The sequence below is a fragment of the Macrotis lagotis genome, chromosome 1 (genome assembly GCF_037893015.1).
Source record: "Macrotis lagotis isolate mMagLag1 chromosome 1, bilby.v1.9.chrom.fasta, whole genome shotgun sequence".
Taxonomy (NCBI): Eukaryota; Metazoa; Chordata; class Mammalia; order Peramelemorphia; family Peramelidae; genus Macrotis; species Macrotis lagotis.
Window position 1 is genome coordinate 546,949,586 of NC_133658.1, and position 26,227 is coordinate 546,975,812.

The following is a 26,227-nucleotide window of genomic DNA, read 5'->3' on the forward strand; positions in this document are numbered from 1 at the left end:
GCTGTGTGAAAAGGCAACTCACTTAATTTGTCAGGTCCAAGACAACTCTTCAAGAATTTAAATTGCAGGCAACTGTATTGGTAGAACATGTGCATAGGTAGAATAAATTTCCACACTAGGAGTTCCCTACATGAATGAAATTATAGGCTTAGACCAAATAAAATTATTACAGAAAAAGATATTGAAGTTTCACCAAGATTACAAAATGATACACATGTCAATATCACACAAGTTTTGTTTTTTAAATATGCCTTTAAGTATAAGACTTAAAAAAAAGGCAAAATAATCTCCATTTATTCTTTTTTTATATGTCAGGGTTTATATACTTGGGACTCCAGAAAAGATGAGGATGAAGAAGAAATAAAGAAAATAAAAGAAACATTTAATTTTAAAATAAAGTTTAATTAATTAAAAAGTGATGGAGTATCTGAAAAATCTAAAAGGAGTAATAAAAATCTTTATACTTAAATAATCTATGATCTCATCAATATTGAGTACTTCCTCCACTGGTGCAAATAAGAAATCATCCTCATCCTTGTTGTCTTGTCTTCTGAGATCCTTCTGTCTGTTTTTCCATAGCTTCTTCATAGAGCTATACATATATATAGTCAGTTCTGCTATAACATGATGTTAGAAAATTTCTAAAATCCATCCGACTTTGAAAAATTACATAATAAAAACCATAATTCTTATGAGGAAATGGGGGTTAGAAGGAATAACAGTCAAAAATTTGGCATTTAAAAAAACAATAACCTAAAAAAAAACAGTAGCACTATTGTATAGATGTTAAATGGTTGAGAAATAAACAAATACCACACTAAATATCAGAGATTTCCCTGGTCATGGGCTGCTACTTATTCCTACTAGATGGTCCAGTAGTCACCAGACAAGATCTACCTGCCCCACCTCAGCTATGAAAAAGAAAGTATGAGTGAGGATGAGTAGCGCAGGGGTGTGTGTGGGGGGGTACCAACTTTGCCAACAGTTGCTACTGAACCAGAAAATATACTGGGGATGCATAATGGGTGATATTAAGATATATATGTACATCTTAGGAGATATATATATATATATAGACATATAGATATGTAAAGAGAGTGGTTCACATATGTGAAAGAATTGCAAATTACAACTTTGTAGGATAACATATATAGTTAACTAAGGTAGCTGGTATATATTAGAAGTGTATGAGCATGGGGTGGCTAGGTGGCGCAGTGGATAGAGCACCAGTTCTAGAGTCAGGAGGACCTGAGTTCAAATCTAGTCTCAGACACTTAATAATTATCGAGCTGTGTGCCTTGGGCAAGCCACTTAAATCCATTGCCTTGCAAAAACCTAAAAAAAAAGTTTATGAGCAAATATTTTGTATATTACTGTCCTACTCCAGTCAACTAGATACAGTTTTCTGTATTCTCATGAATGAAAGCACAAACAAACAAACTCAAAAGCTGAAATATGCTCAAATTGTTCCCTAATATATAAATCAGAGCAGTAGGAGGCACAGTAGATAGAGTATTTGGGTCTGGAGTTAGACTCATCTTCTTAAGTTCAAATCTGACTTCAGACATTTATTGTGTGACTTAACCCTGGTTTATCTTAGTTTCTCATCTGTAAAAATGAACTAGAAGGAAAATGCAAATCACTCTAGTATCTTTGCCATGAAAATTCCAAATGGGGTTAATGAAGAGTCAGATACAACTAAAATAATTGAACAACAGTTAACAAATATATAAATCATATTGGAACAAATTTATATTTTTCAAAACAAATGTTATAGTAGAACTGATTGTATATGCACCCAATAGTCTCTAGACTATCATCTAGATCTTCATGCCCATCAAAGTAATTTATGGAACCTTCAAGTTATTTGTTATCCCTTTCTTTCTTGACCAGCATGACTCCCTTTACTCAATGATATTCCTTGTTTCATGTCTTGCAAATAAGTCATCAATGAAATATGCTGTAACCTATGTAAATCTAAAAGGTCCTCCTTCATTGCCTTTGAGGTCACCCACAAATCTGATTCTTCACAGACTATAGTGGTTCAAAATTTAGTCAATTTGTACTTCCAGAAGAAATTTTATTTTAAAAATATAGATTTTTGTGGTGGAAAAAAGCTTGGGATCATTAAAATCACTGAGGAATTTCCCAAATGCAATCCAGTCTATATTCTTCCCCTGATTCTAGGTTCAAGTCATTATCTATCTGCAGAATTTAACTTAGAAATATTAATTTTTACATGACTCAATAGACTGGCCATTCTACTTTACATCATACCCTAGGAAAAAAAGGCATTTTAATCTAAATAGTTTTTCCTTTAAGGAAAAGATATAACTTTTTTGAGTATTTGTTTTCAATGAGGGGCTCTATAATGTTCAGGGACTTTGATACAATCAATAAGGGTAATTCACAAACAGGAACATCTGGGATAACTCATCATCTAAAAATCTCTCTTCCATTTGGAATTTTTTCAAGATATATTCCAGGAGAGAGGTAATACTAATTGATATTATAAATCAGAGGATTGTTAAGAAGAAGTTAACTATGATTTTTTAAAGGAATCTTTCATCGACATATAAATGCATAAGAAATTATCTTTTGAGAGACAACTTTAAAAATTAGATTCTGCTCTAATGAATCAAATATATTTTGTAACCAACAACAAATACAGCAGGACATAGCATTCTCTTATGCCTTTAAGTCAACTGTGTGACTACAAAGATGTGGTTTCCTGTAAAAACTCATTTGAGAAAGCTGCCTCTTTCCTTCTTATATTTTCATCATACATGGTTGTATGTATGTATATTTTTGTATATGTAAGCATCATACATATACATGTAGATCATTTTAAAGATTTTATAAAGTGGGCATATTGGATAGGTAGCTATCATTGTTTTTTTATCATCTTTTTGAGGCTAATAATATAATTTATAACTTTGTTCTATTCCTTTGACAAATTCCTTTCCCTAAGATTATGGTATAAATAATCCCTCAAAACTCTTAAGATTGTATTGCTGCCAAAATTTAATTTTTCTGTGTTCTGAACCATTTTTTCTGATTTTATCTTCAATTAACTACATCAGGGACAGGATATTAGGATAGATCATTATTGAAACAATCTGCTATTTGTTTTCTTCTCATTTCCAGTGCTTTTTGCTCTTCTTTTAAGAGGTGATAAATCTTTTCACAATCTTCAATAATTTTCTTCTCCAATGTTTTGTAAATAAAGGTGCAATCTAAACCAATGATTATCATCTTTCTCTGCTAAAAAAAGAGATAAAGTGCTTGTGGGTAGATGAGGTATCTAGGTCCCTTTGGGTCTTTTTGTTTTGGTGATTCTTTCCCAGATTATTATAAAAGTTTAAACAAAATCAATATCTTTGTCTTTTCGTGTTTCCCTATTTTTTTCACTTTGTTTTAATGAATCAATTTAAAGTAGTTTCTAAATGGGAGAATAGGACACTGTAAACTATTCTGTCTCTTCTAAACTTGATGTTGATTTTAACCATAGTTCTAAAAAGACAATTATCTGTCAACATAAAAAGAGGTGATTCCAGTATTATCCCCACATCAACAATCAGTTGTTTCTTGTATAATAAGATTTCATCAGTTTAATTTCTAATGTTGTTCCTCACTACTTGTTGAGTCTGATATCTTTAAACTCTCTGCTGGAAGAAAATATCCATGATATAGAAATAAAAGGCTTCTGAGTTGTTACTGATCTTTTATTCCTCAAACCTGAGGAATATTTCCCTACATATTCCTTACTCCTTCATTCCAACATTCATAATGACATCACTAAGTATACATATTTAATTGTTTTGAAAAACCTTGTCAGCATAGAAAATATTCATTCTACCTCCCAAAGAATATAATGAATTTTGATAAGCAATACATTTTCCTGGTCATCATTTTGCTTCTTGTTTTAGCTATCAAAGAAGATAACAAGGACTCCCCTAAAATTACATTTCTTGCTGTCTTTTGATGGCAATCCTTTTAACTAGCTTCAATTTCCTTTTGTTTTCTTACTTAGTTTACTCTGTGTATAGCCATACTGATGTGTTTCAGTTCTTCCAATAGCATGTCTTGGAACAAAAATCTCACAATTTCTGTAACATTGATATTTAGCAATGATCTAACAGCATAACACTGTTATTCCCTTTTCTGTCACTGTCTCATTCACTGCAGAAGTCTATAAAGTATCAAAGGATATTTCCTTCCTTTCAGAGGTTGTCAAGAGCAAAGAATTCATCACAAAGAGACAACCCACTGATACTATGTACTATGTACTGATCCTTGACAGACTTGTCAAGCTTTTCCAAAATGATTGGATCTACCAAGATTTATACTCAATTCTATAGTCTTTGAGAATCCAAAGTCACCTTCCTACTTCAATGAAACATAAAAGTAGGGTTTTGTAACAAGAAGAGCCTAAAAGTCTAGAAAAAGGAGACCTATGCATTTAAAGGGCAATTATAATTGCCATGCAGGAAATTTGTATCCCTGTCATGAAGCTATAGTTATAATGTACTAGAATGATACATAATGGCCTTTTTTAAGGCAATGAGTTACTTTGAGAATTTTCTACAATATATTTTCTATACTGTTAATAATTATATTTGATTCAAAATGCTAAGCAAAGAACGATAATTTGCTACAATCCATCTTGTTAAAGGTCAGAGGAACCAAGAATGTAAAAACACAAGAAAAAAAAGATTTTGGCTATCTCTAGCTTCTGTCTGGAACTCCATTCATCCCTTGGTTCAGCTCCCCCAATTAGGCAGCATAGATTAGCATAAGAACAACATTCACTAATTAGGTGGATAGGTCAAGGAGAAAACTAAAAAGAGAAAAACTAGAAAGTGTGGTACCTCAGATCATAGTTAACTCTGCCAGCAGACAAGTGTTTGAATATGTGTGTGAATCACAGAAACTTAAGAGTTGGAATTGATTTCAGAAGACCTAAGTTCAAATTTGGCTTCAGACAATTGATAGCATTTAAATTGCCTACTTCAGTTTCCTCATCTACAAAATGGAAATAATAACAGCACATACACTTCCACAGTTGTGAGGATTAAATGAGATAATATTTATAAAGCACACTACAAACTTTAATGTGCTATGTAAATACTAGTTATGTTCATCCTCATCCTCAACATTATCATTACATGCACAGAGGAAAAAAAGTTTGAGAAATATCTCTACTTCATTTAGGAAGATGATCTTTTGCTGACAGGGGTAATAAGTATTCTTACCATTTGCAGTTCATTGTTTTCCAAGTTCTACCAGTTTGGATTCCTAAACTTCAAGAGAACAGGCTACTACTCCCCAGGGAGTAGAAAACTCTTAGAGCAACCACTACACTAAAATATAGTACTAAGGAATAGGCTATATGAGTCACAAAAGTTGGTGAAGAGTTCAGTAAAGCTTCACTGTTACCACACTTTCCAATAATTAATAAAAAACTCCTTCTGGTTGTCTAGATGCAGAAAAGGGTAGTAGAAGAGCCAGATCACACCAGTTTCTGGCCCATATATAAATGTTCCCCAGTGGAGACAGAAGAGAGACTTCCTTTCAGAGACATAGAGTAGATTTCTAATACTTCAATATTCCAGATCCTGAGGAAGGAGATGGTACTCTGTTCATGTAATAGAGTCAGACTTCCTTCAAAACTACCTTCTGTTGGCAGAATTTTCAGCAGTGTTCAGGTATTGTATCTAATATGGGCAAGCACTGCATCCTCTCTGCTGAGAGGTGACACCAGACTGAGCATGTGACCAGAAGTAAGCAGAGTTCTGGAATTCTAGCCCTTCACCTTCCCTTCTGTCACACTTCTACCTAAGCAGGAGCTACTATCATCCCATGTATCTCCAGACTCCTGTGGTTAAATTCCTTGAAGGCCCTCTACAACATTTTCTCACATAACTCTCTACAGTTTGGCTTCTGAATTCATCATTCAACTGAAATTGTTCTCTCCTGTCACTAATGATCTCCTAAATGCCATATCTAATCTTTTCTTAGCCTTCTTCCTTGACCTCTTTACATATAGTCTTTGACATTGTTGATCACCCTTTTCTTGATATTTTCTAGGATTTAAGGACTCTGCTCTCTCCTGCTAATCCTCCTTACCTATTTGACAGCTTCTTCTTCATCTCCTTTGCTGATCTTCATCCTCAACTCAGCCATCAAAGCAATTTTCCAAAAGCATAGTTCATACCTTCTTTCTTCCATTCAATAAACTCCACTGACTTCCTATCATCTCTAGTATCAAATACAAAATTCTTTTTGTGGAATTCAAAGCCTTTCATAATCCACCCACCTCTGCCTTTCCAGGCTCCTTAAACCTTGCACTCTTCTACCAAGTTTTCTTAGATCCTGTGACATTATCTACCTTCCTCTTCCTCATATAAGATCCATCTCCTGATTCTAGGTGTTTTCACTATCTGTTCCCTATGCCTCGAATGCTCTTCCTCTTTATCCCTACCTCCTGTCTTCCTTGGCTTCTTTTAAGTTCCAACTTAAATCTCAGTTTCTATAGGAAACATTTTTAGATTTCCTCTTAATTCCAAGGCCTTCCTTCTGTTTATTATTTTTTGTCCTATTTATAGTTTAACTACACCCAATTGTTTGCATATTTTCTTTCCCTTTAGATTATGAGCTCTGTGAGATCATGGATTTTATTGTATGCCTTTTTTTGTATCCCTAGTGCTAAACACAGTGCCTGAGACACCATAGGCCCTAAATGAATGTTTACTGGCTGACTGCCCGAGTGCCATGAAGAAGTAGGAGTTCTTGATTCTTCTCCCACTTCTGTCTTCATAGTTTAGAAATGTTGTAGAGGGCCTTCAAGGAATTTAACCACAGGAGTCTGGAGATACATGGGATGATAGTAGCTCCTGCTTAGGTAGAAGTGTGACAGAAGGGAAGGTGAAGGGCTAGAATTCCAGAACTCTGCTTACTTCTGGTCACATGCTCAGTCTGGTGTCACCTCTCAGCAGAGAGGAAGCAGCTGAGAAAGCAGCAAGGGTCTAGTCTTTCAGTTGTTTAGGAAACGGGAGGCTGGAGGCTATGTTCCTATACTTCTCACTTGCCTTTGCTAGGGAAAGAACCAACAGTTTTGCTCCCATTTATGTTCCCTCATCAATAGAATGCTCAGGAAGCAAGAATCTTCTCTCCCAGAACTCCTAACCTCCTTTCTGGCCTTACTTACTGACCTGTGTCTGCTCTAATCTAGAGTTCAGCCAAGTAGGGCAAGCCTGGCTTTAAAACTTTTTCCTTTGTCTTTCTTCCTTTCCTCAATGGTCAAAGTTGATACATTCAAGGTACCAAACTTGAACAGGACAAGGTAATACAGTGCCATCCTCTTTACAAGAAAAATTTGTGTGCCTTCTATGTGTATGATTATTGTTAAGGATTGTTTATTGTTAAACTATGAAGAACTTTCATGCTATATAGATGGAGTCATGGTATTACAAATTTTTCTGGACTATCATGTATTTAATGATCAAGCTAAGAATTCCCTCAATCTCTATTCTGATGGTTCCTATCAAATAAATATCTGTCTAGAGTCAAATATGCACTTATTTTGCAAGTTTTCTCTGAAAGATTTAAGGGTACAATAGATTTAAGAACCAGTGGATGGGGCGGCTAGGTGGCGTAGTGGATAAAGCATCAGCCCTGGAGTCAGGAGTACCTGGGTTCAAATCCAGTCTCAGACACTTAATAATTACCTAGCTGTGTGGCCTTGGGCAAGCCACTTAAGCCCATTTGCCTTGCAAAAAACCTAAAAAAAAAAAAAAGAACCAGTGGATACTGTTCCGACCTTAGTCCAAAAGTTGTGAACACGACCTCCAATACCTAGAAAGCAAATGATCTGCCTGTTATGTTTGTCCAGATACGTTTGGGGATGTCTGACAAAAAGATCCCTTCATACCATTCACTTCTGATAGCAGTATGCTTCCTTGGGCTTGAGGAGGTATAGAAACAATGCAGTGATAGCACAAGATCTGAAGAATATGGTTTTGGCAAAGGGAGACAGACAAGGAAGAGAGATGACAATACTACCATGTTTAAAAAATTGTAAACACCATTTATCACTCCATCACCACCATCACCACCAACTTTCTTCAAGGTCTTAATGCATTTGTGCTCTCTCTCCACTAATTAGCTGAATCATAGTCTGAAACCAATCAATTATACTTCTATGTAAATGAATTTCTGGGCCAGGAGAACTAGAAGCAAAAAAATAATGAAATTCAGGAACTACTAAATTAGCAATAGTATTGTTTCAACTACTTTACATTGCAAATTTATTATAAGTTTAAATAAGCTTTTTTCAGCTGGCATAGGAAAGGAACCAGCATTTACAACTGTTTATATGCTTCTAAATAAAGTTTCTTTAGACAATTTGCATATGAACTTCTGAAATATGATCCAATCATAAGTAGGAAACTGTCTATAAATATAACAATGATTAATACTGGAAATACTGACATATTCAACTCCTTGTATAGTCAACTCTTAGTGGTTCTTTGCCTCCCCTCCCAATTAAAATCATTTACAACTAACAATGATTATATCATAAGCATAACTACACCTCCTTCCAGAAGCAATTATTAGAGCATGGAGGCTGTTTAGTAAAAAATTAACAAATTAAAACAAGATTAAAACACTAAGAATGTGTTTATTAAACCCAAAGATATATAGCTAAATAATTTCATAAAAATTTTAAATAAAGCTGTTTTTTCTCATACTTAAATATAAAATTAAAACAAATAATGCTGATGGTAAAAATTTTCCTTTGAAGTCAGAATGACTGGCTAGTTGTTCATGAATTAGATGGTTGCAAAAGAAAGTAACAAAACTGTTTGCAATTATTCTAATTTTTTTTTTAATTAGAAAATTCTCTCTGGTCAGCTAGGTGGCACAGTGGATAGAGCACCAGCCTTGGAATCAGGAAGACCTCAGTTCAAATCTGGCCTCAGATACTTAATAAATGCCTAGCTGTGTGACCTTCAGCATGTCACTTAACCCCATTGCCTTAAATAAATAAATAAAATTTTTAAAAGAAAAAGAAAATTTTCTGATACTGGTCAAAAGAGTCTCTGAGTTGAAAAGAACCCCCCAAAATAATCTAGTTGATCTTTATTCTAAACAGGAATCTTCTCTACAGCATGGTCAACAAGCAGTCTCTGAATTTTTGCTTGAAGATTTCCAATATAGAGAAACCCATTATCTCTTAAGATAGTCTTTTCCACCATTGGATAACTGTAGTTGTTAGTAGTGGTAGGAGTCAAATAAATTAACAACTGATTCTCTGCCCTTATAACCATTTTAAGTATACAAAAAGATATACCAAAAGGTAGTTTAATATTTCATGCATTTAATACTCAACTAAGAACAATAAAAGAGGAATACAAAACTAGATTGTTATATTACTCACAGAAAGCAATTGTATCTATAAGGATACTTACAAATTTATCAAAATTCTTCCTAAGATGTGTCACCTGGAACTGAACACAATATACCAGGTGTAGTCTAACTAGGACACAGTGCAACAGAACTATCATTTCTCTAGTACTGGATACTGTGTCACTTTTAAAAAGCCTGAGATTGCATATGCTTTTTTAACTGCCACTTCACACTGTTGATTCATATTAAATTTACTAGCCAGTAAAATCCCAGGAGTTTTCAGATGAAGTGTTATCTAGCTATACCTTCCCCTATCTAGTATTTCTAACATGGATTTTTTTGGACCCAAGTATAAGATATTATTTTTATTCTTATTCAATTTCATGTTATTAGATTGGGCCCAACATTCTACTCTGTCAAAATCTTCATGAATCTCAATTCTGTCATTCACTATTTTAGCTATCTCCCCCAATGGAAAAAAAAAAGAAAGACAATATTTGAAAAGTCGTGGTTTCGTAAAGAGAAAAATATTTTTGATTTGCAAGATAGAATTTATAACTGTTCAATTATGCAAAACAAGGTATATCTGAAGACAGAATAAAAAATAAATCAGCATCTTACAACATAGAACCACTATAAATTAAAAAAAATATTATGAATAACTAGAAAGAACAAGAAAGGGGCAATATAGGAAAATTAAAATTGTTTTAATGAAATATTTTATACACTTTTTAAAATGTACACATAAAAGAAAGTAGTTTTCATTTACCCCCTTCAAAGGGTGGTCCCATCGATCAGAGCTTCTGAGTCTTGAGAGATGTACCTGAACCTGAGTATCTTCTTGCTTTGATTTTGACTTCTTTGGTATTCGAAACTAGAAAAAGAAAGTCATCTTTTTAATAGGAATTGAGAACTGAATTAAGTAAGTGAATTAGAAGACAGAGCATCTGACTGAATGATAAACAAAAGGCACAAATGGACTAACACTATTTTTTCCAAGATAGTTAAAATAGTTCTAGTTAAGATAGAAAAGTGGCTTCTAGTCTATGAGTAGCAGAGATGAGGCAAGGAGCTGATGTAGTCATATGATAATAAACTCACCTTTGTGTATATATAAATGTTGGTCCCCATCAATGAGAGCCAGGTAAAATACACATCGATAGGAGGTGAAATATCATGTTCAAAGAATAGCAAAAGACCAGTATCACTGAAGAGTATGTGAGGAAAAAAGAGAAAGAATAATGTGTAAAAAGACTGGAAAGATAGGAAGGGACCAGGTTATGAAGAGCTTTGAATGTCAAACACAAGATTTTATCCTTGATCCTGAAAATGATAAGAAATCAGCAGAGTTTATCAAGTAGGGTGGTGATCAAACTTGCACTTTAAGAAGACCGGAACAGGAAGAGGTTTATAGCAGGGAGACCAAACTAGCAGGCTATTGTATTTATTCAAGTATGACATGATGAGGACCTGCAACACTGTAGTGACTATCAGAGGAGAGAAGGTGGAGTATTCCAGAGATATTACAAAGATAAAACTGACAGGTCTTAGCAAGTAATTAGATAGTGGGGTTGGGTAGGGGGAGATTGTAAATGAGAGTAAGGAGTCAAAGATTACATCTAAATTGTAAGCCTGAGTGACTTGGAAAATAGTAGTGCCCTTGATAATAATAGAAAAGTTAGGAAAAAGAAGAGAGAGTTTGGGAGGGGCCAGATAAATTCAGTTTTGGACATGTCCAGTTTAAGATATCTATAGGACATACAATTTAAGATTACTAATAGGCAGTTAGAGATGTAAATCAACAGTGAGGTTAGAATTAGATAAGTGGATTTAAGAATCATCAAAATAAAGATAACTGAATTCATAGTAATTGATAAGATCAAATGAAACAGAATAAAGAGAAATGAAAAGAAGGTCAAGGGAGACTTAAGGATAAATGTGACCTGGAGATCTCCTGAGCCATCTCCAGTCAGACTGATTGATATTGAGTTGCTAGACCCAGATAACTCCTGAAAAGAAAATGAGACTGGTGACTTTGCACAGCACTCCCTCACTTAAATTCAACTCTCTTGCATGTCATGGTATCACCTCCCTGATGTCATGGTCTTATTTCTGTTACATTAAGTCACATGATCAGTCTGGTGTCACCTCTCAGCTCCAACACCTTAGAGAGGATGCAGTGCTGAAAGCTCTGCCAGCTGAGGTCAATTTAGAAAGAAGTTTAGAAGGAAGACTGATTCCCATAAGGCAGTTAAGTGGCACAAATGGATAGAGTACCAGGCCTGGAGTCAGGAAGACTCCTCTTCCTAAGTTCAGATCTGGTTTCAGACATTTACTGGACGCATGACCCTGGACAAGTCACTTAACCTTGGTTGCCTCAGTTTCTTCATCTAGAATAGATGAATTTGATTCAATGGGTCGTTTGGAGTCAGAAAGGCCTGAGCTCAAATCTAGCTTCAGACACTTTTACTAGCTGTGTGACCCTGGGCAAACCTCTGGAGAAGGAAAATGGCAAAAACGCTCCAGTATCTTTACCAAGTTGACAGCATGGACAGATGAGGTCACAAAGAGTCAGACACAACTCAACAACAACTTGACCCCCACTACATCTGCTTCCTCAGGATCTAGAGTACTGAATCAAGAGGTCTGCCCTATGTCTCTGATAGGAAATTTTATGTAATGAACAGAAACTGGTGTGAGGAGAGTCAAGCTCTTCTACTACCTCTACCAACTTTTTTGGTTCAGTTAATCTGTTCCTTAATGCTGTTTATTCTTTGCATTCCTCAAAATGTAATCTTTACTATAAAAGTTTCCTACTCCCTGAGGGCACTCTGTTTTCTTGAAGTTTAGGAATCTGAACTGGTAGGACTTGGAAAAGGTGAGGATATTCATTGTACCTATGGGCCAGCAAAGTACTACTCTCCTAAATGAAAAAGAGACACCTTCTTTCCTTTTTTTCTCTGTGTATGTAATTGTAATAATAATGCTAATATTGATGATGATGATGATAAGTAGCATTTAGTAGCACTTTAAGGTTTCCCATGTGTGTTACAACTATTATCTCATTTGATCCTCACAACTCTAGGAGATAAAAAAAAGACATTAGCTTTGGCAACTGAGAGATCATTAGAGACATGAGATTAGTTTCACTTGAATAATGAGACTGGAGCCAGACTCTAGAGAATTAAGAAGAGAATGAGAAGAGAGGAAGTATAGATACTTATATCAGCACAGGCATATTTGTAGGAAGGAGGAAGCAGACAGTAGGAGAGATTAAAGATAAGTGGGAGAATAGATATAAAAGAGGGGGTAACTTGTTGCAGAAAACTTGATAGAATAGAATCACTTGTGCATATTTGCCTTGGCAAAGAGAAGGATTACTTCTTAGTGTGACATGGAGTGAAGGAGAACAATATCAGAAAGCATGGATGATGCTTGATGAAAAGGAAGGGAGACCATATCTCATGCCTCAAAATTATACAATTTATACAATTTACAAATTATACAATTTTATGCACCTTTTATCATGCCTTTTACTTCCTAATCAATGTAATCTTACCTTTATTCTAGGTAACTAGCTTAAAAAGAAATCAGAAAAATAAACCATCAGTATTAAAAATAATACTAATTCACTAATGACTGATAGTTTACTAAGCTAACATTCCTATGGGAGAAACATTTCAAAAAGCTCACTTTAAAAGAGTACAGGGAAATACCTTAACTCAATAAATAGATAAATAGATAAAATGAATAGTAGAATTTCAAAGTCTGAAAGGCTGTATATATATATTTTTGGACAGGGGCTATTCCAGAACTTTTTAAATCACCCAAGTTAAAAAAAAAGCACCCATAGGAGCAGCTAGGTGGCATAGTGGATAAAGCACCGGCCCTGGAGTCAGGAGTACCTGGGTTCAAATCCGGTCTCAGACACTTAATAATTACCTAGCTGTGTGGCCTTGGGCAAGCCACTTAACGTTTGCCTTACAAAAGAAAAAAAAACTAAAAAAAAGTACCCATCAACTAGGGGATGGTTGAACAAATAGTAGGTATACAAATGTAATGAAAAATTATCACACTGAAAAAAAAATAAAGAATTCAAAAATATGAACTGATGAAGACTGAAGTAAGCAAAATCAAGCAAATAATATAAACAATGTATATAATAACATAAATGAAAAACACAAATAAAGGTGAATACAGTCATTGTATCACTCCATCTAGGACCTGAGAAAAGATTTGGAAACCCATTCCTATTTTCAATAGGAAGGTGAAGAGCAAGGGAAGGGATTCAGAAATAACTGTTATAAAAACAAAAAATGTCAACTTTTTTTTCTATAACAACACCATATAAATTTAGGAAATAGCTTGGGGACAGAGAACTCCATAGGGAATTTTGACCTGAAATTATGAAAATAATAAATAACAGAAAAACAACTATATTTTACTTCTCTGTGAATGTTTTTGCATGTGTGTAGGGGTTAGGGGAAGAAAGAGGAAGGAATTTAAATTTATTTGCCTGACTCATATGGTTCTGAGAAATATTATTTCTCCCTCATATTAATATTAATAATCAATTATTGAATAAGGACCAGGATATTTTAATAAGTCTGTAGGTGGTACAAGATCTGAAGGACATGGCTGATAATGAGACTGAATTAACTTTCTCCTAAATCTTGTTCATACCCTACTTAATCTTACATGGAATTTATTCTAAGGTGGGGAAGGTCATTGTGCTCAATACAGGTATAGATGGGGATAAATTATTTCATTAGAATGAGACATCAACAATATTAGACTCCCTGGATCCTTATTAGAATAGCCCTCCTCTCATTTTAATACTTTCATCAAGTTTTAACCAATCAATCAGAGTTGACTATCACCCTCAGGAATACCCACTCTTCACAGGGAATATAAACTGTGATCTCACTGCTGTAATTCATCTTTGGCATTTGAAAGTATCACTGACCCATTTTATTAATAATGTTAGCATATTAATAAAATTATTAATTACCCAAAAGTTATGTCTCTCAAACTTTTTAAGTGTCATACTACTTGACTTCCATTCAGATTTGAAAATTATATAAACATTGAGAAATTTAGGTTAATCAGGATAGTAGCTTAAAACTATCTTGTTGTTGCAAACAAATTCCTAAGTCAAACTTAGTTCTTCATTTTTCTCTCTTTCCTACCCCTTTTTTCTACTTTCTATTCCTAATCTAAGACCAGATTTCAACTTTATAATACAAAATGAAGTAATCTATAGATCTCAATACACTACCTTGAACTCTTTGAAGAAAGGAATTATCAATATAATAAATCATTTAAAACGTAAAACTCTAGGGCTCCTTAAAAAAATTCAAAATAGAAACAATCGGCAGGTCTTCATTTAATCTTCTAATGGTCCAAAAAACATGAAGACTAAATTACAAAAAATTGCCAATCTGTATTTTCTGCATCTATAAGAGGGAGTCTTCATAAAAGGAATTATCTCCACTAATGAAATAACAAGTCTAGACCAAAAACTGTAATGTTCAAGACACAAATCTAGATTGGGGATACAAAAGTAAAAAAAAGAAATATAGTCGATGCCCTCAAACAGTTTTTATTTTGCTCAGCTCCAAAACATTATGCCTTCTTCCCCCTTTCTTATTCTTTATAAAAAGAGAGAGAGGGTTCTCTAGGGAGGAGAGGCATATATTTTGAAATGAAGAAGATATAAAAATAAAATCCATCAACACACTTTGTTTAGTGTTTTTAAAACAGAACATAACCTCTAAGTACTCAGTTAATCAAAGCTTACCATATTTTGTTAAGGAAATATTATTTGAAAGGCAAATAGAAAAATATTTTCAAAACCAATATCTAAAGAACTATAAAGGTGACAAAAAGTTAAAATACATACCTCACAAGAATTTGAAGATGAAGACTTTTTTATTTTTCCCTCAATTACCGTTTCTACAAAAATAGAAGACAACAAAAATTATCACTTAAAAGTTTAAATAATAGAAATAAACTAGCAAAATATTATTATTTCATGTATCCTTTTTATATAAACTTTTTTATTTAATTCATTATTTATGTAACTGATAATAGATACACCTTATGGAACCTGAAGCTTAAAACTCAAGAAATTTTCATTCTACAATAATGTCATGCTTTATAATAGAGCAGCACCTACTGGTAAAATATCTATCAAAAGAAAGAACATGAGTCCTAACTTCAAATAACCAAATCAAAGGCAAATTCTAGTGATTTAAGAAAGACCAAAGAAGTTCAGGAGAAGGCACTCCCATTTCTAGAATACCTATCGAAGTATTGTCTTGTCCATAAGCTTAACGCTTTCTTGCCTCAGCAAAAATTTTCCTCTGATTGAGATTATTCCTTTTGACAACACAATAAAAAATGAGGATTTGCTATTTTAAAATAATTCCAATACAATTCTGTTGAAATAAATTCCATAAAATGAGAAATATCAACATTCAAAATTGTCAGTTTACAGATGATATCCATAGCTAAAAACTAAAACACTGAAGTTATGAATGTTATTTTTTATCTGCATATAGTTTGTGAAAATATGAATTAATTACTAGTAATTTTTTCAAGAAATGTAATCACAATTATCTAAATAAGAATTTGGGCCCTTTTCTACTTTCTTCCAAAATCTGTTCCTCCTTCTGATTTTCCTGTTTTAGTTAAGGATACCATTATTCTATCAGTCTGGCTTAAAACATCTGAAGTCAAGATTTTTTTTAAAATATATCATTACTATTATTATTATTACCCAAAGACATTCGCAACAAATGCCAATAAACAAATACCTGAGGAAAAACTTTAATTTCCAACAAAACACAAAAAATTTAGAGAAAGAAAAAATATCTTAAGGAAAAAGCATTTATTTACTAAGCACTTATCTAGCAGGCACTATGCTAAGTATGGTTGATAAAATACAAAAAGCCTTTATTCAAGGGAGGAGGAAGGGAAAGGGGAAAATCATTTATTAAATACCAACTGGGTTCCAGGCACTGTGCTAAAGAGCTTTACAAATCAGGGTCACACATCTAAGAAGTGTTTGAGAGCAGATTTGAACTTTCTTCTTCCCTATTCCAGGCCCAGTCACAAACACCGGCAGTATGTAACTGCCACTGTCTCCTTTGCCTCTGCCTCTGCCGGTGATCTGCCTCTGCCTCAAGGGAAAGATAACACACTTGGGAAGTGGTACTTGGGAAAGGTGTTTCGGTTCAGGAAGTATGTTGATTTGATTACTGAGAAAGAAGGGAGAAGGAGCAATGTGGTAGGGCTAGGTTTTAAGCTAAATGGTTAATGCTTACCATTCAATAGCTTGAGACCTATATTCGAGCCTTTCCCAGCTTTATAGGATCTGTCATTATCTTTTAATTCATTATCATAACTTTCAAGAGCCCAGTTACTGCCACACCACAAAATGAGCATCACAGTAGGATTTAAGGTGAATGTATATGTGTATATGCATATGCATATGCATATGCATATGCATATATTTGTGTGTATGCACATACATACAAAATTTTAATTTAAATACTTTTTTTTTACATTGTAGAGGACCAATGGAGCAGACAGATCATCTCATCTCTTGCTCTCACCATGTGACAAATTCAGTTTCTTTTTTCTGCTCACATATTTCTTTGATGATGCACTATTTAGATCACCACTCAACTTTGAGTGATTCTCAATCTCAGCTCTTTAAAGACTATATAAATTTTTATGATAAAGACTATATGAAGACTATAGAGTTCTATGATAAAAGATACATACTACCAGAAAAGAAATAACAGTATTAAAAAGATGAGTCTTGGGGGCAGCTAGGTGGTGCAGTGGATAGAGCACCAGCCTTGGAATCAGGAGGACCTCAGTTCAAATCTGTCCTCAAACACTTAATAATTACCTAGCTGTGTGGCCTTGGGCAAGCCACTTAACCCCATTGCCTTACAAAAATCTAAAAAAAAAAAGTCTTCATACAGAAAGGTTGGAATTATTAAAAGAATTCTAGAATTTCATAAAGGCAACTCAACTCATTTTCCTCATCTTCAATTCTCCTCTCAATTTACTGCATATATGCAATGTCAGAAAAACAGATAAGCCAAAAAGAGACAGACACAAATACAAGTTCTATAGGTTATCCAACAAAACGACTGCATTGAGGAAGATCCTAGAACAGAATTAACCAGTAGGCATGGACAAAGTTACAAATGATAGGCAGATAACAGCAAGATTGAAATCCTCGTAACTAGAAGAAAAATCAGTATCTATGGGTTAACAAGGGCCATTTTGTGTATATACTATTTTCAGCATAGCCTCAATGCAGTCTTACCCCTCAATATTTTCTAGTATAAATTCCATTTTATCTAATATCATCAATGCTACTTCTGTCTCTCTGTCTATCTCTCTCTTTTTTTTTGTATGTTTAGTTAGCAATAGGCACAGTAAATTTTAGGTCAACTTGCAATTTGGATCTGGGAGATCATTATGGATAAAATATAATTTCTGTAAACAACAACATGTTGATTTTCATTTTTAGATCCTTTTATAATCCTTTTTTTAAAATTTGAAAAATTCAATCTAGTTATTTTGATGTTTTTATTTTGCTCAAGACCTGCAATTTTATAGGTAAAGGGTTCTCTCCTGAGGAAATTCCATCAAACAATGAAGATAAACAACTATTGCACAATTTATAATCTTACTGAATGGCCTAAAACATTAGAAGGTTAAATAATTTGCTCTAAAGTCACAAAAAATTTTAAATTAACACTACTGAATTTGAAACTCCTCTTACAATTCTTTTCAACTAATATTCATTTTGTTTGAATGGAATGAAATATTTCTTATTCTTATTATACTATTAACTAAAATTTGATACATCCAGTTGAAGAATTGCTATATCTTATACTATAAACTATGCAAGTTTTTTTTTTTATTGGAACTTTCTCTTTATCAAAGATAGAGGTTTTGATTTGGAATTATCTTGTCCTTTCAACCCTCTATGATTTCCTCTTAGTATTATTATTCTGATAATCATTTAATTATGACAAATATCTTGGCAGTTTTTAACAGGGTTTAAGAAGTATGAATTCTAAGTATGTAGCTTTTTTATTTGAAGAACTTTTTCAAAATTTCTTAGAAACGTTTATGCTTTTGTAAACTAAAGTTCAAATACTTTGAAAATTTTATTTCTTGTCCTAAAACAGCAAAGAAATGGTCATTTCTTAATTTTCTTTATTGATAGTTTCATCACTTAAAAACAAAAAGGAAACAAGAAGTGCTACTTTGGACATGATTAGCAGGAGAAAGTGGTAACTAAAACAGAAATCATGAGATCCTTAGAAAACATCGTGACCATTTTTTTTTTAGGTTTTTGTAAGGCAAATGGGGTTGAGTGGCTTGTTCAAGGCCACTCAGCTAGGTAATTATGAAGTGTCTGAGGTCGGATTTGAATACTCCTAAATCCAGGGCCTGTGCTCTATCTACTGCGCCACCTAGCCGCTCCCTCCCATAGTGACCATTCTCAGAATTTGTGATTAAAAAGGAAAACCAGTGATAGTTTGATATAAATCTTACATTTAGAAAGAGCAGATTTAGGGGTGGCTAGGTGGTGCAGTAGATAGAGTCAGGAGGACCTGAGTTCAAATTCGACCTCAGACACTTCATAATTACCTACTTGTGTGGCCTTGGGCAAGCCACTTAACCCCAATTGCCTTGCAAAATTCTAAAAAAAAAAAAATAAGACTTGATTGTTAAAATTGTAGAAAACTATAAGAACATCTTAGCAAAGGGTGGGATTAGTAAATCTATAGAGAAGTAGTTTCTACCTAGAGAAAGCATGGCTTCATTAAGAAGTAGTTTTGTGAATGGATCATATCTTAGGCGCTTTCTCATAAAACTTATAAGCTAAGGCCTCTAACTAAATTTTCCAGAGACAAAACCTACAGAGGGACCCAATGAGGCAGTTCTCCTACTCAAGGTAACCTAGAAAAGAGCAGAAAGGCTCTGCTCCCCAGGGTTGGAGGGGCAGCCCACCAGAGCAAAAGAACTTCAGCCTCCAGGAGGCAGCCCCAGGCACTGGGAGCCTCAGCTCACAGCAGCAGAGGAGTTTCCTGACCTACGACCAGGGAGCACCAGGCACAAATTGGGGGAAAGGCTGGGGACCTCTGCCAGAGTGAGCACATGAAGCCCAGCCCTCAGGGCACACAAAGAGCAGCTTGGCCACCTCAGCCCAGATCCAGGAAACAGAATCAGGCAGAGCCAGTAAGCAGGAGCCCCCAGGGCATGAGCCCATTGAACTGAGGGAGGGGAGTAAAGAGAGAGACTGCAGAGCTCTGTCCACTGCCCCTGGAACAGGACTCTGGGGCTCTGAACACATTCAGATCCTGATCGCAGTCTAGGCACCCCCCCCAAAGAACAGCAAGGCCCCCCCACCTCAGCCCCATGGCAAATGGGGGCACATATGGTCATTCACAGACCAGGAGGGAGGACAGAGCCTCACACACTGAGATTCATGTGAGAGTGTCCCAAAAGTTCAGGAAGCACCCCCAAAACAGGCTTAGGCTGGGAAAATGAGCAAGCAGAGAAACAAGAGGAACACCACTGAGAAATATTTTGCATATGAGCCCAAGAAGGATCAAAACACTCAGTCTGAAGATGAAGAAGCACAAGCTCCTGCATCTAAAGACTCCAAGAAAAACAGAAATTGGGCTCAGGTTATGACAGAGCTCAAAAACGACTTTGAAAATCAAATGAGGGAGTTAGAAGAAAAACTGGGAAAAGAAATGAGAGAGATGCAAGAAAAACATGAAAATGAAGTCAGCAGCTTAGTCAAGAAAATCCAAAAAGATGCTGAAGAAAATAGCATGCTAAAAACCAGCTTAGGTCAAATGGATAAAACAGTTCAAAAAGTTATTGAGGAGAAGAATGCTTTAAAAAGCAGAATGGGCCAGATGGAAAAAGAGATAAAAAAGCTCTCTGAGGAAAACAAATCCTTCAGACAAAGAATAGAACTCAGGGAAATTGATGAATTTATGAGAAATCAAGACTCAATACTTCAAAACCAAAAGAACAAAAATTAGAAGACAATGTGAAACATCTCATTGAAAAAAAAACTGATACGGAAAACAGATTTAGGAAAGATAATTTAAAAATTATTGGAATACCTCAAAGTCATGATCAGGAAAAGAGCCTTGACATCATTTTCAAAGAAGTACTACAGGAAAATTGCCCTGATATCCTAGAAGCAGAGGGCAAAATAGAAATGGAGAGAATCCACCGATCCCCCCGAGAAAGAGATCCCAAAAAACCAACCCCTAGGAATATTATAGCCAAGTTCCAAAACTCCCAGGTCAAAGAGAAAATATTACAAGCAGCCAGAAGGACACAGTTCAAATATCGTGGAGCTGCAGTCAGGATCACACAGGACTTAGCAGCAACTACATTAAAAGCTCGTAGGGCTTGGAATATAATATATCGGAAGGCAAAAGAGCTTGGAATGCAACCGAGAATCAACTACCCAGCAAAAATGAATGTCCTCTTCCAGGGAAAAAGATGGACTTTCAATGAACCAGGGGAATTTCAAATGTTCCTGTTGGAATGGCCAGAGCTGAACAGAAGGTTTGATCTTCAAATACAGGACTCAGGTGAAGCATGGAGATTGGAGGAGAAGGGGAAAATATGAGGGATTTGATGATGAACTGCATGTATTCCTGTATAGAAATATGACACTGATAATACTCATATGAACCTTCTCAGTTAATAGAGCAGGTAGAAGGAGCTTTTATAGTTGAAGCACAGGAGAAAGCTGAATTTGAAGATAAAATATGGTATAAAAATGGAGTTAATAGAAAAAAGGGAAATGTAATGGGAGAAAGAAAAAGGAGAGGGGGAATAGGCCAAGATATTTCATATAATAAGATTTTTCTTTATTACAATGAGCTATTGCAATGATATGGAAGGGGGAAGGGGGAATGAGGGAATCTTCGCTCTCATCAGAGGTGGCTAGGAGAGGAAACAGCATATATGCTCAATGGGGTACAGACATCTGGAGTAAGAAGGAGAGAGGGTGGGACAGGAGGAAGGGGTGGGGATGTGAATGAAGGAGGAGAGGATGGACCATGGAGGGAGAGTGATCAGATATAACACATTTTCTTTTTTACTTCTTTCAAGGGGCTGGGATTGGAAGGCCTGTCCGGGATCATAGGGCCAGGTGGATGCTGAGCCTAAGGGTTGGTAAGGGGACTCAGGGCCTCTTGGCCCCAGATCCGGGGATCTGTCTGCTGTGCCACTCAGCGACCCTACAGCCGAGTCAGAGTGAAAGGAGAAAGAAAATATAGTACATGGTAGTGGAGAAATAGGAAAGGAGGGAGTTGCAATCAGCAATGGCAACGGTGGAAAAATATGGAAGTAACATTTGCGATGGACTTATCATAATGAATGTGATCCACCCATGACAGAGTTGTTGGTGTTGGAACAAAGACTCAAGCACATTTATTATTATTATTATTGTTATTTTTTTTGGGGGGGTGCAGGGCAAATGGGGCTGGGTGACCTGCTTGGGGCCACATAGCAGGGTGATCATTGGGTGTCTGAGGCCAGATTTGGACCCGGGTGCTCCTGCCTCTAGGGCCAATGCTCTGTCTGCTACCCAGCCACCCCTACTATCATTACTATTTTATTTTATTTTGGGGTTTTGTTTTTTTTTGGTTTTTGCAGGGCAGTGGGGTTCGGGTGGCTTGCATGTCACACAGCTGGGTGATTGTTAGGTGTACGGGGCCGGATGTGGACTCGGGTGCTCATGCCTCCAGGGCTGGTGCTCCATCCACTGCACCTCCTGGCCATACCTACAATTATTACTATTATTTTTTTAATTTTAATTTTTTTCTCTCCCCTTTACTTTATCACTCAAGCGAGTCTATATTTATGGGGGGGAGGGGGTATTTCATTTACTCTTGAACAAGAATATTTTATTAACATATAAAAAACATTATTTGTACAAAATGAGAATAAATATTAAGTAAAAAAATTTTAAAAATTAAAAAAAAAGAAGTGGTTTTGCCAGGCTAACCTCTTTCTTATATATAAATATTTACTAAATTGGTAAATATAAGTATACTATAGAATTTGCTTAGACTTTTAGCAGAAGTATAGTATCTTATGCTATTCTTTTAGAAAGATGGAAGTTATGAGTTATAGATTCAAAATTGGTAGACTAGTTGGATCCAGAAAGTAGTCATTAATTGCTCAATGGCAGCTTACAAGTTCTGCAGTGGAGTTCCTGGGGGATCTGTTCTCAGTCAGATGACTTGGATAAAGCAGTTGATAGTTGGTAGGTCCTTGTTGGCTGAAAGCTTGGGCTGTGGATTCATTAAGCTGTAAAAAGCCATAATAATGTGGACCCATTTATGCGGTAAAGTTCATGATGTAGGTTCCCAGTAAAAGTTTTTCAAGGAAAGTCATAATAATAACACAGAGTCCCTGTCAATAAAAGTTAGGAATAATGTAAATCAAGAAAAATGAAAATCAAAAAAAAAAATACATTGGCTGATTGTGACACCAATGACATATACAATTACTTACATGCTCAGGACTCTATCCAAAACAGAACCCATAAGGGTCAGGTGCCTGGAACCCAAGCTAAGAGACGAATAACACAAACCCCAAAATATCAGGTAATCTGCACTAACATACTTTGCAGCTTCTTTTTTTTTTTTTTTTTTGGTCTGTTCTCTACAATTACCATGGGGATTTTGGATTGGTCTTTTTTTTAGGAATCCTTGATTGTCATCTAATAGCTGCCCTAGAATGCCCTAATGTGAGTATCCCACTTAGATGATTAAACTATTTCTATAATCAATCTGGAGCTCCTGGCCCATTTCTTCAATATATAAATATGAAACTGAATTCTTTTTGTGATAAAGCCTTAAAAATTCCACCTCAGGGAATTTCCAAGCAAAACTTGTCATACAAGACTAGGAAATATGGTTAACATATCAAAAAGTTTAAAACCTAGGACCAAATTATTTAAAATGAATATAACAAAGGTAAAGTTATAAATGAAAGGCAACTAAGTAAACAAGTAGAATTTATTATATACTTCTTTTTTAGTTTGTTTTTTTTACATGGCAGTGAGATTAAGGTGACTTGCCCAAGGTCACACAGCCAGGTAATTATGAAGTGTCTGAGGTCAAATTTGAACTCAGGTCCTCCTGACTCCGGTGCTGGTGCTATACCCACTGTGCCACCTAGCTGACCATATTATATAAAGGAAGCAGCATAAAATAACAATAGACTAAAAGTTTCACTTATAATCTTTCTGTATTACTCTGTACAAGAATTCTTCATTTTTATATTTAAATTGAAAATGTAAACATTTAATTTTTAACAAATAAAAATAAATTCAAATATTCTAAGGTCAAGAAATCTACTTCAGAAGTACAAGATGGGGCAAGCATAACTAGATTTGAAGATCAATGTGTGTCTATACTTTGTCTGAGTAACCACAAACTTCAAAAATTATATAAGACCACATTAAAAGAATCATAAATTCCAGAGAGGTAGTGGTCTAATAAGTCTGATCATATCATCCTCCTATTCAATAAACTGCAGCAGCACTATACCTCCCATGATTAAATATAAAATCCTCTGCCAATCAGAGCTCTTCAGTACATGAACTGAAGCCGTTCTGTTCACCTTTCTGAGTGGTCTTTTTTTATTTTTATTTTTCACATTACAATAGACTTGTAAAAGTAAACATAATCAGGGGCAGCTGGGTAGAGCTATATCCCTACCTGGGAGAAATATTTTAACAACTCTAGAGAATTGCAACTATATTAGAGAAAATTCAATTAGCCAGAAGAGATGGACACTCATGACTTATTTGCAAAACTACTATCCAATAAGATGAAACTGGCTATATCCTTACTTGGGAGAAAGACTCTAATAACTCTCAGTAATTGTAATTCTAGTAGAGAGAATATACTTAGCCAGAAGTTATGAACACTCATGACCTTTCTGTGGCTCAGAATGATTTAAAAACAATACCTCCTTAAAAAAGGAGACAGTAAAGAGATGGCAGGATGGAGGAGACTGAATGGGGTAAATCTCATTACATTAAGAGGTATAAATGACCTATTGCAATAGAGGGGAAGAAGGGAGGAAGTGAGAACCACCTGAATCTTACTCTCATCAGATTGGCTTAAAACTAACACACACACATATACTGAGGCAAGTTAGGAAACTTAACTTACCTTTAAAGTGTTTAAAGGGGAAAGGGGGAGGGGGAGGAATGGGGGGAACCAATGGAAGGAAGGGAAGGAAGAAGGGGCAAAGGGAAAGGGAAAAAAGAAGAGGGGTATTGGATATAAGAAGGCAAACACACTGTATTCAGAAACAAAATGCTGTGGAATATGGATAAAGGGAAAATAAAGGGGAAAATACAAAGAGAGGGAGGATAGCATGGAGGGCAATAAAGAGTTAGTAATTATAACTTTGAATGGAATGAGTTGAACACTCCCTTAAAACGTAAGTGAGGGGTGGCTAGGTGGCGCAGTGGATAGAGCACTGGCCCTGGAGTCAGGAGTACCTGGGTTCAAATCTGGTCTCAGACACTTAATAATTACATAGCTGTGTGGCCTTGGGCAAGACACTTAACCCCATTTGCCTTGCAAAAACCTAAAAATAAAAATTGGTAAAAACTACCATTGCATGTAGTTAGAAAAATAAATAAATAGTAAAATACAATACGAAAGAGAGAAGAGTACTGCTGGTGACAACATATAAATTGAATGTGTAATTTAAAAAAATAAGCTATCATAAAAATTCATAGTTTCACATTCAAGTCTCTATTTTCTAGTCTCTATTTTCTGTTCTTTATACGCACATATTTTCACATTTATGTTTATCAAATTTATAATACAAAAGGAAAAACTCAGTATCTTCTCCTAACTTCAATGAGATCCCAGATACTTGGAGCACTGGTAATTTCCCTAACAATCCTATTGTGATAGCTTACCTTATCAGGACATAGCAATGACCCTCAGGAAGAAGAGTTCAAGCCCTGGGAGATGCTATCAAGCTAGAAAGGTTTTGAATATAGCCCTGGTCACCTGAAGACTGGCATGTTAGACCTTAACTTATTAAGATTTGTTGCAAGATGTTGGCTACCAGGTGATGTTTTTCTGGTCACAAGTCATGAAAGTCATTTACTAACATGGATATCAATAAGGGCTTTATTTTCACTAGCAGAAAATAGGACCCATACCATCAAGAATCACTGTTCTTTTAAGGCAACAGCTCTCAAATTTTCTGGTCTCAGGACCCCTTTTATGCACTTAAAAATTACTAAGGGCCCCTAAAGACTTTTTTGTTTATGTGGATTATACTCAACTATATTTACAACAATAGAAATCATTCAAAAATTATGAAAATAGTTTTTACCTCACTGAGCCTGAAAATGTCTCAGGGTCCTGTTTTAAAGTCTGAGAGCCAACTTAGACTAATGGATAAGGTTTTGATCTTAGTACTAAATAGACCTGGGTTCAATCCATCTATGATTCATAATGACAAGTCACTTAATCCCTCAATGCTCTTGACAGCCAAGATCATATAAATTGCAAATAAAGTGCCTAACTACATCCTATACCACCCCATAGTTTCACATACCAATGAAATTAAAGGCACCATAATAGCCCTTTCCCTAAAGGACTAAAGTAATGCAACTTAGTCATTCCTCTATTAAAGAACTTTCAACTCCAAAGAATCTAAGCAGTTAAAATTAGCTACATTTAACTAAATGTCA

General features: G+C 35.2%; 1 protein-coding gene across 12 annotated transcripts in view; it reads right to left on the minus strand.

Moving 5' to 3' along the window:
• SENP7 (SUMO specific peptidase 7) overlaps positions 1 to 26,227 on the minus strand; it is a 199,930-nt gene that overhangs the window by 169,009 nt on the left and 4,694 nt on the right. For 4 of the 12 annotated variants that reach the window (XM_074214358.1, XM_074214357.1, XM_074214356.1 and 1 more), the window contains exons 2-3: positions 15,314 to 15,366; positions 10,181 to 10,285 (exon numbers count right to left, since the gene is read on the minus strand). In XM_074214358.1, the coding sequence (XP_074070459.1) occupies positions 10,181 to 10,285; positions 15,314 to 15,366 (158 nt within the window). Of the gene's footprint in view, positions 1 to 22; positions 8,232 to 10,180; positions 10,286 to 15,313; positions 15,367 to 26,227 lie in introns of those variants that run through there. The other 8 variants (XM_074214360.1, XM_074214363.1, XM_074214364.1 and 5 more) reach the window with 6 other exon arrangements.